The sequence below is a fragment of the Mirounga leonina genome, unplaced genomic scaffold (genome assembly GCF_011800145.1).
Source record: "Mirounga leonina isolate KUSES-001 unplaced genomic scaffold, KU_Mleo_1.0 Mir_200, whole genome shotgun sequence".
Lineage (NCBI taxonomy): Eukaryota > Metazoa > Chordata > Mammalia > Carnivora > Phocidae > Mirounga > Mirounga leonina.
Window position 1 is genome coordinate 2,858,835 of NW_023270503.1, and position 19,759 is coordinate 2,878,593.

At 46.2% G+C, this 19,759-nt stretch overlaps 1 protein-coding gene across 1 annotated transcript in view; it reads right to left on the reverse strand.

Annotated features, from left to right (window-relative positions):
- Window positions 1–19,280, reverse strand: part of NXN (nucleoredoxin) — a 155,004-nt gene extending 135,724 nt beyond the window's left edge. Inside the window, exon 1 of the mRNA XM_035027631.1 lies at window positions 18,823–19,280. Within this exon, the coding sequence (XP_034883522.1) occupies window positions 18,823–19,182 (360 nt within the window). The 5' untranslated portion in view covers window positions 19,183–19,280. The remainder of the gene's footprint in view (window positions 1–18,822) is intronic.
- Window positions 19,281–19,759: the final 479 nt, after the last annotated feature.

The following is a 19,759-nucleotide window of genomic DNA, read 5'->3' on the forward strand; positions in this document are numbered from 1 at the left end:
GGAGGGAGGTCACTGCGCGCGCGCGCGCGCGCACACACACACACACACACACACGGTCACCACGGCTCCGTGCCACATCACCTCTTTGGAGAGCAAACTGCAAAGCACCACTTTAAGAAGACTGTGCTGGGTTCCTGGAAGTATTTTAAAGCACACCAAGATGATGCATTAATAAGAACTGGCTTGAGCAATGATTCCCACCCCGAAGGCTCAGGACATCTAAATTCTCCCTCTAGTGCAATAGCTGGTCTGGCCCAGCAGCCCCCTTTCCAAACTCGAGGCTGCAGCCAAGTGTGTGTCCAGGGAGGGCTGCTCTGTGCTGACTGGGCTCTTCTCTACTCCAGCTTCCATCCTCCTGCTCAGGTCGGAATGACCTCCTGGAGACACAGGGCAAGTTCCCGTGACCCCAGGCCCCGTGGCGAGGTACCCGGGGTTCAGATCCCAGCGATCCCTCAACACGGGAAGGGCGCTAACTGCCTGGACAGGCCCCAAGATAACATGCCCCCTCTCTCTTCCCCGCTGGCCCAACAGGAAAAAATACTGTGGCCGCCGAGTCACCCAAATGGAATTTCTCTTTCACACTTAGGAGCCTCATCAGCCTGGACTCACAAATCGAAACACCTGGCTCCTTTTAAATTCCTTTCTTTACATCTCCCATATTTCAGCCTTGCTAATCCCCTTCTTAAGTGCTCAGTGCTGTTGTTCGGTGAAGTAACGTGTTTGTTTTTTCAGCGATGAGTTACAGCCGCTTGAGGCTTTCCACAGGGGAGGTCTGACCGGCACCCCGGGCCTGACCTCAGCCCTTCCACAGGAAAGTGGCTCTGCTGGCAGGAACGGGCTCCTGGGACCGGGGAAATCGCAGTCCGGCTGTCTACAGGCCAAGAGCCACAAAGTCACTCGGGAAAAACAGGACTGCGGCATTTCCCTCTTTTCAGGATGCTTATCTCTCTGGGCTACAAGCAAAATTTGGCAATGTCCTGCGGACGCTGCGGACCATTTTTTAAAGTGCTACCAGGAAGAATATCAAGGAATATCACAGACCCAGCAGTAGGAGACCTGGAACCTAGAGGCTGGTCAGCAATGTGGCTGCGTTCGCGCCAGGCCTTAGCTTCCTCAGCTGTAAAGGAAGGGAGCTGCTACATAATCCCCAACATCCTTTCCAGTTTAACATCCAAAGACCCCGTTGCCCAATGTTATATACTAAGAGCATCTGTTTAATTATGATTCAAGCACAAATATATACAGAAGAATGTACATCCCTGTTTAACTTTGAGACTTGCCTTCATGCTTGGAAATCCATTCTTCTTTCTACCCGACTCCTGCCAACTCTTCGATTCTTAGTCCCAACCTCTTCATTCTTTCTTCCAATAAATATTTGTGCCTAATATTCACTAATAAGTTACACCAAATGGATAAAGGATGAATAACATAATGATGAAGGGCAGAGAGGCCCTGTTCTCAGCAACATTTTGGTCTGGTCGGACAGAACACTCAACAGTCACCACCTCCTGACCATGCTGAGGGCTTTTTAAATTCTTCGTCACCTCAAACCTCCACAGTGGCCCTACAGGGTAGGTACTACTATCCTTCCCATGTTACAGATGGGGAAACAGGACTTGGAAAGGTCAGAGTACCTTGCCCAAGATCTCAAAGCTAGAGGATAGGAGAGAGAGGTCTGAGCCAGGTCATCCACGAGAGGGGTCAGCCTCTCTGGCTGCTGAGTGACTAGGTCACAGCTGTCTGACTCAGTTCTTGGAGCTTCTGTTGGCAAGCCCATCCCTATTAGAATCAACTCACCAAACAGCATCCAATAGAGACTCTAAGTTCATATATAAATGTGTATTTATATATATGTATAATATATATACCCATATACACATACACACATACATATATATATACATATACATGTATACACACACACAAATTAAAATTAAAAATGCCTTTGAGAGCAGGGACGTCGTCACTAATTTCTCTGCATCCCGACACTGCCTGAGGCAAATGAGACTGACTGAGGCTGGCCAGTGTCAATACAAAGTGATGAAAAGTGCAGGCTTGATTTTGTAATATGAGCGCATACTAAGTGAGAAATCCAGCTTGGGAGCCTCTTAGTCCCTGTCATTGCTCCCCCTCTTCCCAACACTATACAGTAGTGGAAAATTCCCAGAGAAATGTCTTTTCCCTTATTTCATGAACAGAAGCCATTAACCCAGGTTTTCTTCTACATGATCTAATGAAGCACATTAGAAAATGCATTTCTGCAACCTGGCCCACGACGAGGTTCTGGGGTTTGAGTTTGGCCTCTTTGGTACGAAGGCATCTATTTCTTACTACCTGCCACATCTGGAATCCAGGCCTTCTTTTCTCCTTCCAAGCCCAAACCCTGAGAGAGGCCACTATCACTGGGTAAGCAGTCAGCTTCCCCAAGTCTTCACGCATGAAATCGCCCCTCCAAATCCGAATCACCTGAAATGTATTCTCCTGACCACCTGCCAAAGAAACTTTTGTTTTCCTTATAAAAGGTAACAATGTTCTCCCTGAGCCTGGGGAGGCTCCCTCACTCATCAGTTTCCAAACAGACGTCTCTCTACCGTCTTTCTCTCTCTACCCTCTCCACCCGGTACTTGGTCCTTATTGGTCCTTATTCTCTCCGGAGCTGGATCAAATGAACTTGCTCCTTCTCAACTTTCCCCTTCATTCCCACATGGTTATTTATATCCAGAATCTTTCTTTCTTAATCCACTGGACTACCCTCTCCCTCATTTGAAAAGGTCACTTTCAAGTTAGTCTTTCCAGACAGCTTTCTTGAAGTAGGTTGCCACAAGCTCATTCTTTTCCTCCATGTTACTTTGCTCAGTAAGACGCGATGGTGAACAAGGTTACTTGCTCATCTTCTGAAAATGCCACTAAACTGCCAACAAGATAAAAGGGGGTAAAAAACCCTATGCTGAAACAAAGCATTCACAAACTAGATGCACACTCTTTCAGGCAAGAGCACCATTATTTTCTTCATATATGTTTTCATTACAAAAGTGATTACATTGAGAGCATTTGTAAATCAGAGACCCACCACCACAGACACCACCACCCTAACATAATGATAAGCAATCTGGGGTACTTACTTCAAGCTTTCTTCTTATACATCTGTTTAAACAGTGTTATACTATAATCATGGTGTCTCTGTAATTTGGGATCTTTTTTGAATACAATATCTGAAGCATAGTTCTATGTTCCAGCAAAGGTCATTAACTCCATTTTTAATAGCGGTCCAACATGATTCTGAGACTCTAATTTACTTAACCATTCCATAATGAACACTTAGTGTTCCCAATGTCTTAGTATTATTACACAGCTTGAAAGGATACCTTCGTGAAGATAAGGCGAGGCAAGAATCATTCCGGTTTTGTTCTGACCTATAGGACGTATGTTTAATCCTCATTTAAGATGAACCGTTCGGAAAATATTCTCACTTCTAAACTGACACTCATTCCCTTTCCCTTCTTAAATCAAATTCCCTTTTAAAGTTCACTAGATCTTTGCAAAGTTTGCCTTTCATAATTTCTATTATCTATTTATCTATATAATAAACCTATATAATTCCCATGGCAACCTTTTGATTTTTTATCAGCAACTTGCATCCACGAACCTACAACTGAATGAGTTATAAGTTTTCTCAGCTGCCTCTTCTAGAAATGAGTAAGGAATGTTCAAGGGACGGGGAAGAGCTGTGTGTGATATTTGATATGATGACTTTTGATGTAATATTTGTACATTTTTCTCAAACAACAAATGTATCCCAAAGATGTTGTAAAGGAGTTTTTTCCCCTAAGTGGAAGAAATCACTTTTTGAACATCTCTTAGGAGGTCACAATCTAAAACAGTTCGGCCTAATAAAATGAAGATCCTTCCATAATAAAAACAACAGACATAATCCCTTACTTTATCTATTTCATAACTTTGGATTCTGGGGGTGATGGATTTTCTAAAAGTGCAGCACACTCAGTAAATAAAAACTGATATTAAATACAGGTTGCCTAGTCACTAGTCACCACAAAAGACACAGCATAATACCAGTGCCCGGCATGGGGAAGTCCTTTGTCCCTGTATAAATCCGAATACTTGGAAGGGAAGAATGACAGCTCAGAGAATGAACCTCTTAATTTATCCAAATGGCAGGGCACACAGTGGAAATTCCACAGACACTGCCTTCTCAGTGCTTTATGTCCGTTCTAGAGGGGGCCCCTCTCCGAGGACAGGGAAAGCGGCTTTCAAAGGTCTCCTAAGCCCACCATACTCCGTGAGCATGTCAGGCTAAGGCATTTCCCTTCTAGGGACAGTGGTTCCTTGCTCTGTTCCTTGTCTCTGCGTTGGGTTCAGTACCAAGGCAGGCTCGATATAAAGTTATCACAGGGCTGTGCAAGGACATTTCTAGTCTTCACCCACCTGAGAGAAAAAGCCACAGTTGTCAGGGACAGCCAAGAATATGAGCAAGATCTGTTTAAAAGGCTTGGCTTAGGGGTGCCTGGGTGGCTCAGTCGTTAAGCATCTGCCTTTGGCTCAGGTCATGGTCCCAGCATCCTGGGATCGAGCCCCACATCGGGCTCCCTGCTCTGCGGGAAGCCTGCTTCTCCCTCTCCCACTCCCCCTGCTTGTGTTCCCTCTCTCACTGTGTCTCTCTCCATCAAATAAATAAAATCTTTAAAAAAAAAAAAAAAAGGCTTGGCTTAGGGGCACCTGGGTGGCTCATGGTCCCCGGGGTCCTGGGATCAAGGGGAATCTGCTTCTCCCTCTCCATCTGCCCCTCCCCCTGTTCATGTGCTCGCTCTTTCTCTCTCTCTCTCTCAAAATGAATGGATACAATCTTTAAAAACAAATAAAAAATTAAAAAGGCCCAGCTTAAAAAAAAGTATGTGTGTATCAGGGACACACACATATGTACATGCGTGTATATGCACAAAATACCTCTGAAAAGAAATACAAGACACTGATCACGGTAGCCACTCGGGGAGGCAAGCTACTGTCAGCAGCGGGATGGAGACTTCCTTACCCCTGCACGTCTTTCGTTTTATTTGAAATTTTATTTAACATGTGAAGACACTGTCCTTTCACAAAACAAAAATTAATTTCAAATGCTAAATCTACCTGTGTAAAAAATATGTAAGCATATACATTCATATATGCAGGATATGTGTATTCTTTTTCTGGAAGAATATGTAAGACATTGTTAGTGATTATCTCTAGAAAGAGGATTATTTTTATAACTAAAAAATGAAATGCTGGCTTTCTCTTGCAAATGGGAAAAAGTTAATAAGTGGAAAAATAGTGTTTAAGTCTATGCCGAGTAAAGGAATATAAATGGCTTTGTAATGTGAACAGCAGTGAAACCATAATTTGTGCGATAGATGCACACCAGCAAAGCCCAGGCTCCCAGTGAAGGCACACCATGTTTTGTTCCAGGAATCCGGACTCGCCCGGTAACTACTTTCTCCGCAGTTTTATCAACCAAAAACTAGGCTCCAATGACCTCAGAAAAAGTCACTAAGCCTTCACAGGAAGGCGCTGCTTCGAAAAGCGCTTCAAAACTAGAGCGTCCCACTACAGTCCTGCAAATTAATACTCCCCACAGCTCCAAAGGAAAGAGAATGTGTTCAAGGGGTATTAAGTGGTATTTTACTCTTAAGCACATTTGTAAAAGTAAAAACAATGCATCCGAGGGCTGAAGCCAGCAACCTTCTCTGCACATTTGGGAAAGTGATTTCCCCCAGGAAAAGTGTTTTAAGGCATTTAATTTCAATTCATCCTCATGCCTAACATGTGAAATTTCCGAATTCTTAGGTGCCACACTGCAAAGAGTAGAACAGGTTTATGCGTCATCTTAAGTAGGTAAATACACCTGGGTAAGAAAACGAGTCCATTTTAAAACAGGGTAAAATCTGGGCGCCTGGGTGGCTCAGTTGGTTGGGTGACTGCCTTCGGCTCAGGTCATGATCCCAGGGTCCTGGGATCGAGTCCCGCATCGGGCTCCCTGCTCCGTGGGAAGCCTGCTTCTCCCTCTCCCGCTCCCCCTGCTTGTGTTCCCTCTCTCTCTGTGTCTCTCTCTGTCAAATAAATAAATAAAATCTTTAAAAAAATTTTTTTTTTTTAATATATAGTGGTTCCTGGGTGGCTCAGTTGTTAAGCATCTGCCTTCGGCTCAGGTCACGATCCTGGGGTCCTGGGATCGAGCCCCGCATCGGGCTCCCTGCTCAGCGGGAAGCCTGCTTCTCCCTCTCCCACTCCCCCTGCTTGTGTTCCCTCTCTCGCTGTGTCTCTCTCTGTCAAATAAATAAATAAAATCTTTAAAAATAAAATAAAATAAAATAAAATAAAATAGGGTAAAATTTTCAAAATAAACGGAGTAATTCATCCTAAAAAGTCAAATATTAAGAAAAATCTATCTGCACAAGGACACTAGGTTGCTTTGTAGCTAGTTTCCTGGCTCTTGCTAATTTTGAAACAAAATGCCACCTTTAATGAGCCAGCCAGATTCTCACCCTGCCCGAGCCCAGTGGCATTAAGGAAAAGACTCCCTCAGGCGCTATTAGTGCCCTAATGAGACAGCGCGGGGAGGGAGGTGTTGGGCTGGGGACGAGGCAGCCACTGCTGCCACAAAGCCTTCAGAAAGGGCAGGATCTGGACATCCTGAACAAACAAGGTGCTCCCAACTACCTACTGATGGGGTGTCTGGCCACAGCTCTTCCTACAGCGTCCTCTGCAGGAAACAAATGTAGGCCCAGCCGACCTGGAAACTCTCCTCCGGTAAGGTATGAATTACATCCTTGAGGGAGAAAATGTGCCCCCAAGATCACCCAACCCCAGCAATTATTTCTTCACCAGCAGCTACCAGATGGAAGGAGCACTGACGTTCAAATGGGCAAAAAGGGGGAGATTCTGCAAACTACAGATCGGTGAAGCTGACATCAACCCTTCAACAGACCCTACAGCTTATTACAGTTATTAAACACACACTTTGGAAAAGAAGTGATCAAGTTAGAAGCAAGCATGGGTTCACTAAACAGAAGTCACTTCAGTCTATCTTTCCTTGAAAGGGAAACGGCAAATTATCTAAGTTATAGCAAGCAATCTGATAGAGCAAAAAGATCTTGACAGACTGCAGAAAATATCACATCTAAGTAAACTTACTCTTTCTTTAAAAATTTATTTATGGGGTGCCTGGGTGGCTCAGTCATTAAGTGTCTGCCTTCGGCTCAGGTCATGATCCCAGGCTCCTGGGATCGAGCCCCGCATCGGGCTCCCTGCCCCGCGGGAAGCCTGCTTCTCCCTCTCCCCCTGCTTGTGTTCTCTCTCTCACTGTGTCTCTCTCTGTCAAATAAATGAATAAAATCTTTAAAAAAAAAAAATATTTATTTATTTATTTGAGAGAGAAAGAGAGAGAACACAAGCAGGAAGGAGGGGCAGAGGGAGAGGGAGAGGAGAAGCAGACCACCTGCTGAGCAGGGAGCCCACCTTGGGGCTCAATCCCAGGACCCTAGGATCATGACCTGAGCCAAAGGCAGATGCTTAACCAACTGAGCCACCCAGGTGCCCCTAAGTAAACTTATTCTTGAGGATAACTGATATAAGATTTAGGACTGTGTTCTCATTTGTTCAGGTATAAAACTGATGAAAAAGACTTTGGAGTTTTGGTTGACAAAAAGGTCAGTGAGTCAACCCAGTGTAATGTGATAGTCAGAAAAGCTAATGCAATCTCTAACTATGATGATGTAAGTTTAGATAATATCTACAACAAAGGAGGTAATAAGCTGACCCTTTGTGCTTAGGGCAGACCACCCTGGCGTCTGTGTTCAGGTTTGGGGACAACTCTTTAAGAGAGGTCCCAGACAATCTTGGAGAGGGCTCAGATACAAATGGCCAGGATGGGAATGAAACTTGAACCCATATCATATGAGAAATGGCCGAAGGACCAAGGGAATCTTTCATTTCAGAGAGAGGAGAGTTGTCTACAGTCCTTTATGGGCTGGCCAATTCCCTAGGAGAGAATGGCTAATGTCAGAATGGACTTCTAAGGAGATGGTACTTCGTGCTCACTAGAAATGCCCCTGCAGAGGCTGAGCACTTGCCAGGCACACTGCCATGGGGTTAGCATAGATGACTCGAGTGGGCAGCTACAGTTCATTCTTGTCCCCTCCCTCTGGTAACACACTCTCATTTTCCTTGGTAAGCCCTTCCCACCCCTTTCCTGATGCTCAGTCCACTTGGTTTATGACCTCACCCTCTGGTTATACAGGTGTGGATATGACTTAGGCTTAGCCAGAGTATTACATACCCTGGCTATGGTGACTGGTCCTGGGATGGGAGGGTGACCAAGCTGGCCTCCTTCTGCTGGGGTTCTGAGAGGACAGGAAGCAAACCCAGAGCTGTGGTGGCCCTCATGTCAGTATGAGAGCAGCCTGCTGGAGGTCAGGGCCCCCACAGAGAGAAGCAGAGTGGACAGATGGAGAAGGGCAGCCCGTCTGGAAGACTGCATTTGAGGCACCCGGACCTACAAGGTGGTCAATACCTGGACTTCTCAGCGACAACAGCCTAGGATCCTTTTGAACCCAAGAGTCAATATTCTATAGACCTTTATAGATTAAGGGGGGAAATATGGATAAGAAGGGGTTGGGAATGTGGCAAGGGGGCAGACCCAGAAAAAGTTTAAGTGGAAGGAGAAACTTAAGGTTTAAGGAGACTTTAGAGACATAGCTACCAAATGCAATGTGTAGAACTTATCTGGATTCAAACAAATAACTGTAAAAAAAAATTATGAGATGATCAGAGAAATTTGAATACTGACTTGTATTTGCCGATATTAAGAAATTACTAGATTTTTTAAAGGTATGATATGATATTGTGATTTTTTAAAAAGATTTTATTTATTTATTTGACAGAGAGAGACACAGCGAGAGAGGGAACACAAGCAGGGGGAGTGGGAGAGGGAGAAGCAGATTCCCCGCTGAGCAGGGAGCCCGATGCGGGGCTCACTCCCAGGACCCTGGGATCATGACCTGAGCCAAAGGCAGATGCGTAACGACTGAGCCACCCAGGCACCCCCGATATTGTGATTTTTTTGAAAGAGTTACTTAGTAAAATGTTTATGAAGGAAATGTTAGGATGCCTGGGAGCTGCTTCAAAGTAATCCAATGAAGGGGACGGAGAGAGGGTGTACATGAGTTGGTGATACTTCCATCTGGGTGCTGGGTACATAGAGGCTCACTGTGCTATTTTCCCTGCCAGTGTGATGTTTGAAGTTTTCCATAATAGTCAAAAAATAAATAAATGGCAGGAGAAATCGACAGAGACCAGACTCCGCTACCCCCTCCCAGCTCAAAAGTGAAATTGGAATCCGCTCAGGAAAACTGAGCAAGCAATGAAAGAGATGGTCTAGAATTCTACCCATAACCAAAGACACGAATGTGTCATCAAATCAACAACTGACCAGTAATTATCGCTGTCTTAGTAAGAAACAGAGGAGAGGGGCGCCTGGGTGGCTCCGTTGGTTGAGCAACTGCCTTCGGCTCAGGTCATGGTCCTGGAGTCCCGGGATCGAGTCCCGCATCGGGCTCCCTGCTCGGCGGGGAGCCTGCTTCTCCCTCTGACCCTCCCCCCTCTCATGTGCTCTCTCTCATTCTCGCTCTCTCAAATAAATAAATAAATCTTTAAAAAAAAAAAAAAAAAAGAAACAGAGGAGAAGCAAGATTACATGACCGGCCACTAGATACAAAGAGTCTAGGTGCTGAGCCTAAAGGAATGCTGAGGGTAGGAGTGATACAAAGAAATAAAAGCTGAGAATTTTTCTCTCCTGCAATCTGAATAGCCCTAACATATGGACTGAAATATCCAAGCACCTGGGGTAAACATTTAAAAGGCATTTACTATGCACTTGACACTGTTCTAAATACTTTCCGGATATTAACTCATGTAACCCTTAACGACAACCCTATAAGGTGGATACTACTATCTCCATTTTAATGACCAGGACCTAGAGACACACAAGTCAAGTAGCTTGCACCAAAATCACACTGCTAGAGAGCGACAGAGGTGTGATTCAAACCGGGAAACCCAGACCCAGAGCCCATATTCTTACCCACTCTGCAAGATTCTAAACGTTCACTCCTAATAAGGGAGAATTTGTGAAGATCCGTGGGTATAAATGCTTTTTTAAGCTGCAGCCAAGCCCGGGGCCCAAAGCGGAGAAAATGCTACATTTAAGGTCATTCAGAGCTCAGAGGGTTACACTGTGATTTTTCCCCATCACAGGTTGTTCTGCCCAATCTGTATATTTCACATCAAACCCTGAAAAATGACTAACAGATGAGGCAGCTGTGCTGTGAGCCACCACGATCAAAAGAAAACTGTCTTGACCTGATCACATTTAAAGGGGAAAAAAGGCAACATCTTCTGATTTTAAGCAGACTACATCCATTCAGATTTTTATCCCTGCATACTGACCAAAAAAAGACAAAAAACTATACAACCGATTCATCTGGATAAAATTCTCATAGGAAAACAAAGAGGGAAACCCTATCCCTAGAACAGCGAAACTCACCACACCCTGTTTTACGATTATTCAACAAGGATCTGAGATAAAAGCATTCTTAACTGTAGAAATATTACTTGAATTTACCTGTAACCGGTGTCTGCATTGAAATAATACAACGGGGAGTAGGTGATAGATGTAACAGAAAGGAATGCTGAATTTTAAGCATAAATGGTTTTTTCAAAAAGGAGTTTCTTAAGTGTAGTTCATACAAAAATACACTGTATATCTGGTCCAAGAGTTATGACCAGCAAGCGGCAGAAAATTTATGTTTGCTTTTAATCATGGATGCCACAGAACAAAAGTTTCCATTACAGGGTTTCACTCGAGAATAACGGCACTCAAGCAACTTTCAATTACTATACTTCTTACTTGTCATAAAGCAGAAAGCACATGTTTGAGATTTTACTGGAAGTTAGAACAGCAGTTTCTGAAAACCTCATAAAAGGGAGGACTGATTTAGTCCTAGGATCTCGGCAGGATACCTGAAGTTCAATTCTGTCTCTGAACAAAAGCACTGTAGCAGCCCGCAGGCTTTGCAGAGGATGAAGGGGAGCTGGGGGCACTTCACTGGCCGATCTAAAAAAAGCCAAATCATTAAAAGGTCCTTAGAAACCACCACCGCCGAAAGGCAGCAGCAGAAAAGTTCTGGCTTTCCCGTCTTCTAGGCAAATGCTTTCAGCAGTTAAAACTACTTCTATCTTATTACACGGTCTTCTATGCATATCGAGAGTGAATCCACACCAAAAGCCATTTGTTGAAAAGAGAACTTTCAGCTCCCTCCTCTTCCATGGAGAATGTTTGATATGAACGTTTTGTAAGACACAATTTCACGAACAGAAAGGACCGAGTTGAATTTAAGGGAGTTCAGCCGAGCCCTTTCATCTGACACTGTGACCCTAATCTAATAATCGGTTCTCTTTGCTTCAATTCTCCAACTCGAACATACTTTGAAAAGTTAAAATGTTTAATATCTACTGATTACTAGTTGCTGGAAGATGTAATAGGCATGCATTTTGAGCTCCTTGGAAGAAAGATTCTTGAGAAACACAAACTATGAAATATAAAAGCATGGGATGTAAGTCTGCAGATAGACTATTTTAATGGCCTAAGATTTTTGACATTTCAAAAGCACAGTGTAGAGTCTTTTCCTATTTTTGAGCACAGAATTACAGGGCAATAGAGTTACACGTCTATTTGCTTGTTTAAGTGCTCTTTAAAGCACTCATTAAGAAACAAAAACAAAAACACCCACATACTGTGGATATATACAGTTATACAATTCAATTAAGGCCCAACTCTAATATTAAATGTTAAAATCAAGCTCTGTAATAATGAAAGTGCACATTTCAACTTACATGATGTGGAAACTACCATGTTTTCACGTTCCCAATCTAAAAGTCAAATGCCTGTTTTCTGTGATCACATTACCCACGTCTCAGCACCTAAGAACTGATTATCTTCCCCTCCCTTTGGTTGGTTTCAGTCCTCAAGGAGCTTACGGTCTAAACGAAAAAAAAAAAAAAAAACAGGGGTGCCTGGGTGGCTCAGTCAGTTAGGCTCCGGTCATGGTCATGGTCATGGTCATGATCAGCAGGAAGCCCCTTCTCCCTCTCCCTCTGCCCCTTCCCCCACCCCTGTTCATGCTCTCTCTTGCTCTCTCCCTCTCTCTCAAATAAAATCTTAAAAATAAATAAAAATAAACAAAACAAACAAAAAACAACCTAAGTGCTAGGATATTTGTGCACAAGATCTATGGAAGCCCACAGAATCATCTCACCTAGAGGGAAAAGAGACAAGAAAGCTTGTTACAGAAACAGGGAAACCAGGGAAACCAGGACTGAGTTTAAAAGTTCCAAACTCAGCCAGTTGGGAGGAAAGAGAACACTGAGCAGGTGAGAGAGGAGACAGAACAATCAAGGACCATGCTCTAGAATTTGGACTTGACCCCAAAAGCTATGAAGAACTACTAAAGAATTCTTAAGCAGGAGAATAACATGATCAGAGTTGTGATTTTGGACTTGACCATTCTGGAAACAGTCTAGAGCAGTGCTGCTCAAGGTGGGTCTGCAACCCAGTGCTTGCCCATAAGCTGTTTGTTACTGGTCCACAATAAGGTAAGTATAAAAACTGAGAAGGAGGGCGCCTGGGTGGCTCAGCTGGTTAAGCGACTGCCTTCGGCTCAGGTCATGATCCTGGAGTCCCGGGATCGAGTCCCGCATCGGGCTCCCTGCTCAGCAGGGGGTCTGCTTCTCCCTCTGCCCTCTTCCCTCTCATGCTCTCTGTCTCTCATTCTCTCTCTCAAATAAATAAATAAAATCTTAAAAAAAAAAAAAAAAGATCAAATCATGGGGCGCCTGGGTGGCTCAGTCGTTAAGCGCCTGACTTCGGCTCAGGTCATGATCCCAGGGTCCTGGGGTCGAGCCCCACATCAGGCTCCCTGCTCAGCGGGAAGTCTGTTTCTCCCTCTCCCACTCCTCCTGCTTGTGTTCCCTCTCCCGCTGTCTTGTCTGTCTCTGTCAAATAAATAAAATCTTTAAAAAGATCAGATCAACACCAAGACTCAGTGCCATTTGGATGTGAGGGGTGCAGGAGAAGCAAGGATGGCTCCTGAGATTCCAGGACTCTTCTTTCCTTTTAAAATAATGGCCAGGTATACAGCAACAGCATGCAAGAGGCTCATGAGAGTCAGGACCAGCAAAAAAGATTCTGAACCCCTAGCCATTTTCTTTGAGTGTCTCTGAATAAGCAGAATGGTAAATTAATGAAATACAGAAAACTAAGCACCCTGGTGGTTAGCACTGAGCACCGCTGGGAATTCAGTTTGTGAAGAAAGGAAACATCCTATGCCAAGCTTATGCTCTTCCCCCCGAAAGGAAATCATGCCTTGAGGAGCCCAGTCTATTTAGAATGGGGCTAGCTGGAGCTCTGGAGTCCCAAGTACTATCAAAAAAAAAAAAAGTCACCCCCCCCCATACACCGAGGGATTTGTCCATTCCCCACCCCAGCTGTGTATAACACAAAGCCTTCTTTCTCAAATTGGTGCAGGTATTAAAACAAGGCCTCAAACCAAAAGGAACAGTGATAAAAGGGGGAGTGGGGGTAGAGAGCGTAAATGAAATCAATGACCCTAACCTCAAAACCCACAGCTTTCCTCTTGTGCTCTGTTTCACATCCCAACCCATATCCATCAGCAAGGGCTGTGGACAGCTAGCCAGTCAGGCCTGAATCGCTACCTTGAGGCCTGAAGAGTAATCCACAATGGCTACACGTCTGAGCAAACCTATCCGACAACATTCCAGAGCTAGGAAGGGAGGTGGCTGCGTTAGGGGGTGAGGTCTTCACTGCTCTGGAGAGCGGGCACCATCCCTTTCCCATGCTGAAAGAGCAGCAATCTGGCAACCTTCACGCTGCCTAGATTTAAGCAGGCAGGATCAGCGGCAGACGTGGCTAATAGCTCTGGCAAACCACAAAACGATCACCAAGTACATAATTAATCTCTCTCAAGAAGGGTGCCTCATCATCTTAAAGCTGTTACCCTTTATCATGTCTGGGCTTCATTGATCTGATGTCTCAAGTTTCACTGGCAAGTGTGAGTATGGTGCTCAGTAAATCTCAGAATTCTCAGTTCTTTAAGAAGCGGTATTTTTTAAATATTCATTTGCTTTCATTGTTTCATTCTTCTAGGTCTTTCTCCTCAATTAGAATCTCTTCTAGGGCAATTCTTTCAACCCCTTCACCATATCCTCCTGTACGCTGATAAAACTCATTTGTTAAAAAATCATAACAGTTTTGCAATTCTGTAATGTGATACATTCCAGAGGCTCAAGCTATAAAAGGAATTCCTGAATTTCATGATAATTTATGAACAACAGCTAGCACTTACTGAGCACATACTACATGCCAAGGCAGATGCTGTTATAACCTCCACTTTACAGATAAGGAATCTGTGGCACAGACAAGTAGGGGAACTTGCTCAAGGTCCCACAGCTAACAAATGACAGAGGCAGGATCCGAGCTCAGGCGGATGGACAAGAGTCCCTATTTTTAACTACTACTACTACACTAGATGTCTTCATTAAGCAGAGAAGAAAAATTGAAGATTAAAAAAATACATGACAAATAATGGAAAATGGAACAAGGAAAAAGCCTCTCAAGGAAAATTGCTCTTAGTACTTTAATTGAACCGTGGTCTTTTATTTGACAGATCCAAGTCCTGGAAACACAACGAATGGAGGGAGCCTGTCCTGGCTGGTCTAGGCTCCTTTCGCAGAAGATGGCAAACCCCAATTGTCAAAGCTGTGCTTTTCTGCTGTCTTTTAGCGCCTTCAAAGTGGTCTGTCAGGGTCATAGAGATCATTCTCTTAGTGGCTGGGGTATCTGGATTTGAGGGAGGATGAGCTGGGAGAGATGGAGCTATAAGACTGTTTGGGTTGGTACCAAATCTTGCCCCGTTCCAAAGAGCCAAAGGGATTCTGGTGAATTCTAGGCCAAGCCGCTGATTGAGTCTGACCCAAAAGAATCACCCAGAGCAAGCAACCCACACAGGGAAGCTGGAAGATTCCACTTTCGCTGACTGAAGCAGGTAGACCAGGGATCCTCAGGGATACCTCCTGACGGCCGCTCTCCCGCCCCAACTTTCTCTTTTCCTTTCTGTCTGGCAGGAAGTTCTGGGGCCAAGCCAGACTCCAGCAAATCTGTGCGGTCCAAGACCAGTGGTCCTGCACCATTTGATGTCAGTGTACCCACACTGACCAAATGCAGTCCATCGGACATCCAGCCCAGGCAAAACGGAGTCTGGTGGCTTTAAAACCAAAATCTGTGCTGAAACAGATCCTGGGGATCGACTCTCCTAGTCTGACACCTAAGTAACTTATCCTCATCTGAAGGAATAGATCAAATCCCTAAACTTTCCAACTATTCATCCCATTCTCTCTCTCCAGAAATCTGAAAAATGTCTACTAACAAAACAAAAAGCAAACCTACTTATTAAAACAAGTCTAACTACCTTAACTTCAAGATTATATGTTTTCTGACAAAACTGCTCTTATAAAGGCTCTCAAAGTTCTATTATCATCTAATTACAATTTCTATACAGCTATTTATATGGGTGTGCTTGGAAGCCAAAAAAATGAAGCTTCAATTATTTTTGCACCCACCACAAAAGCAAGTAGAAACAGGACAACCTTTCATTGGGAATTTTTTTTTTTTAAAGATGCTGGAGTCCTTTTATTCGCTGTTTTCTCACAGCTCCAATCAAGGTGAGCAGGGCCAGGCAAAACCCAAGCATAACATATATGGTCATCCCCAGACTTTCTTACTACATAAAGGGGAAATTAATAAAAAAAGAAAAAAAATACCACACAGCATTTTCTTTCCCCACCATAATTTTTCAATTTTCTTTAGAGTAATGCCAGCCAATAACTAATTAGAACCATATCCTTTGTCATCCCAATGGGAAGAAGTATATGAATGGTTGTAAAGAACAAAAGTTAATGAGAACTTTAAAAAATTAGTAATCTGGAACTCTGGTTGCCCCTCAGTGTAAAACAAATTCTGTCCTTTGAAACTATTTTTATAGTTGGTGAGACAACATGGACAGGGTCCATCAAGCAAGAAGGTAAGTGTTTACCCACTCAGCACCCTGAACTGGGGATGCCCTGGCCTTTTTCACGGTTTTTACCATGAAGTTGCCATCACAAGCTCACAGACTTCCTTCTAAGCATCTCGATTTCAAACAGGACAAAAACTCAAAATTACAAAAAAAAAAAAAAAAAGGAATTGTTTATTCTCTTTGGTTTCAAGGAAGAAAATACTTCCTGTCAAAGTGAGTACCTAGCTTTTGTAATTTCTTTTTTTTTTTAATTAATTAATTTATTTATTTGAGAGAGAGAGAGAGAATGAGAGACAGAGAGCACGAGAGGGAAGAGGGTCAGAGGGAGAAGCAGACCCCCCCGCTGAGCAGGGAGCCTGATGCGGGACTCGATCCCGGGACTCCAGGATCATGACCTGAGCCGAAGGCAGTCGCTTAACCAACTGAGCCACCCAGGCGCCTGCTTTTGTAATTTCTAAGAGTATATTTTCCTTAAGAAACACAGCTGAAGTCTTTTTACCTGGTATATCATGACGAATGTTTCTGGAATCAGATCTTGATTGCCTATTCGTGAGCATCCAGGAGCAGAAACTACATCCTCAAAAACCGGACTTACTTTACAGAACAAAGTGAACCACTGGATGCGAGACAGAAAAACTCTGAGCAAAAAAATACATTTTTAACATGCTAGGCACCATGGTTTGGGCATGTTAAGCATTCTGAACTGTATTTTCAGATGAGGGTCTGCCCCGTGTCATCCAGACTCTCATCCTGGTGGAATGAGCAGGTCCAGACTAGGGCCACAGACCACTTTTGTGTGTGTGTGCAAAGCGACCAGCCAGGGCAGAGAAACCAGGCATGGTGTATATCATATGAAATATTCTCCTTTTCCAAGAAAAAGCTTTAAGCCTTTGCAAAACATCTCAGTTTGCTCCACGTTTTTACCATCCAGCAAATTTCTTTCGTCCACTGTGAAGAACACAATAGGCCTTAGGTCTGTAACATTTTACCATCATTATATGTTTGCAAAAGCTAGAAATCATTTGTATTGCCCAACAAGGACATTATTTTAAACACACTGGTCTACAATAGAAATTTGCCACAACAATGAAGATGTTTTTTGGTAAATCACTTTCTGAACATTATTCCTCCCTAAAAGAATCATAAAACAGCCACCAAGGAAAACAAAGAATTCCCATATTTTTGAAGCGAAAAAGGACTGGCCATTCACATCCACGCACTATCAAGTATATAAATCAAATATAAGCAAAATCACCTAAAAAGTGGTTAAAATGCCAAGTTTGGCCTCTGTGTGGTTCGTGAGCCCATGTTTTTCCAATGTTAAATTTACAAACTGTATTTGTTAAACTGTATTTCATACTTTAAATCCCAAGTCTGTAGCTTATACTGCTTGGGGATGGATGATTTACTGGAGACATCTGGGGTCACAGTATAAGCCTTTTGCTCTTACTAAATCTAAATCATGCTTCTCAACAAGACTCCCTACACATAAAAGAAGCACACGCCGTTACCATCCTTCCTGGAGGCACCTAAAAGCCCCCAGAACAGCCCTTCTGCTGTCCACTCCATAAACTAAGATTCTCTTCTGAAAGGGAAGGGGCTAGATTCGTACGTTGCATCAGGCATACCAATTAAGCAAGAGCGCCCCAAAACTTGTCCTGTTTCGATTCATGACAAAATTTCCTGAATTCGTTTTGTTAAAACAGACGACATCATCCAACAGACACACTCGAAAACCCAAACTAATTTCAGCAGCAAACTGGTAGGAAGAAGTTGACAGCGAAGTATAGATTTCCCCAAATCCTCGTTTCTCCACTTAATCTGCACCTATGTTCAGCATTTAATTCGAAGTGTGCCAAGACAACCCCGACCCAGCAACTAAGAGCTGCACGGACGGGTCTGTTCCTGTGCCTGGGAGGCATCTGGGGAGGACTGCTGGACAGGCAGACAATGAAAAGCTCCCCGGTGGCCACTAGTCGAGCCCGCGGGGGCGGAGGGACGGACAAGGGGAGAGGAGTGAGCGCCCTTCTCACCCAAAGCCACGGTCAGAGGCTGCCTCTGCAGGGCGCGGGGCGGCCTGGCCCCGAGTCCCGGGTCACAGGGTGGGGGGAGGGGAGGGGCCCCCTGAAAAGCAGATTTCTCTCGGAGAGAGGAAACTTCCTGGTCTGGGCATTGTCGGTAGGGGGCGAGCGCCTCCCCCACCCACTACAGGTATCCGCCGGGAGTCCGGCGGCTGAGGGAAGGAAGCAGCCCCTCCGCGCGCCTCTGGCCGGGAGCGGGGGTCACGGGGTCGGGGCCCCCAGCGCGTGAGGACCTGGCTCTCGACTCCTCGGGACGCAAGCCGGGGCCGGGGGCCGGAGGGTGTCAAACTTCCCCCACGGGCGCGGCCTGGCGCCCGCACCGACAAGTTGCCGCGGAGCCCCAACACGGCCGGGTCCTCTGACGGGGGCGGGCATACACAGAGGAAGGGGACACCGAGGGACACGAGGGGAAGTGCGTGCAAAGATACGGGAGCCGCCGGGCCGAGGAGCTGCGAGGGGTGCGGGCGGGGCCGGCGAGGACCCCGCTCCCCCCAACTCGCGGGCTGCGCACCCAGGCCGGGGGCGCCGACGAGGCCCGCGCCGCTCACCTTCCTGTGCTTCTCCTTGTAGGGCAGCGCCAGCCACGGCATGTCCCGCACGAAGTCCTGCCACTGCCGCTGGTCCTGGTCCGAGGACACGAAGACGATCTCCAGGCGGCGCCGCGGCTCGGGCTCCGCGGCCGCCCCGGCCCCCGGCCCCGGCCCGGCCCCGGCCGCCGTGTCCCCCCGTAGGCGGCCGTAGAAGGCGGCCAGGCTGCCGCTGAGCTGCGCGCAGGGGGCGCTCAGGCTGCAGCCGAAGTAGAGCCCGAGCAGCGAGATGCCGCGGGCGCCCAGCGAATGCACGTCCACCTCCTCGCCGCCGCCCGTCACCAGCTTCTCGCCGAGCAGCTCCTCCAGGAAGCCCGACATCCTGGCCCACCGCAGCCCCCGGCACGCGGGCTGGCAGGCGGCGGCGACCCCGCTCCCTCGGTCCGCGAGGCGGGCGGAGGCGACGGCGGCGGCGGCGGCGGCGGCGGCGGCAGCTGCGGCGGCGGCAGCGGCGGGCGCGGGGCAGGGGAGAGGCCCGCCCACGCCCCGCCCCCTCCGGGCCGTCCTCGCCACGCCCCCTCCGTGGCAGTCCCGGGCCGCGCGCTGGGCCCGGATCTGCGGCTGCTGGCGAGCGGAGCAAGCGCTTCCACGGCGCGGCGGGATTGTTCGGGAGAGAGCCCTGGCGAGAAAGCTGGCCGGAAACGCCCCACTCGGAGGGCTTTCTTCCAGCCAAGTGCAGCCAGGAGAGGGGTCCTCCGAGCCGGCGTCTCTGAAGCTGCAGTCCTCGCGGAGCTGGACTTGGCCTCCACCCTTCCGAACTCCCGATTCTCTCTAGACTTCCCCAAACATTCCCACAGTTCCCCCACCCGAGTGCTCGCTCGCTTGTGGCTCTCTCTCTCTCTCTCTCCAAAGCTTAGTCGGCCATTTCGTACCCCACTGGCCTCTTGGATGCTTACAG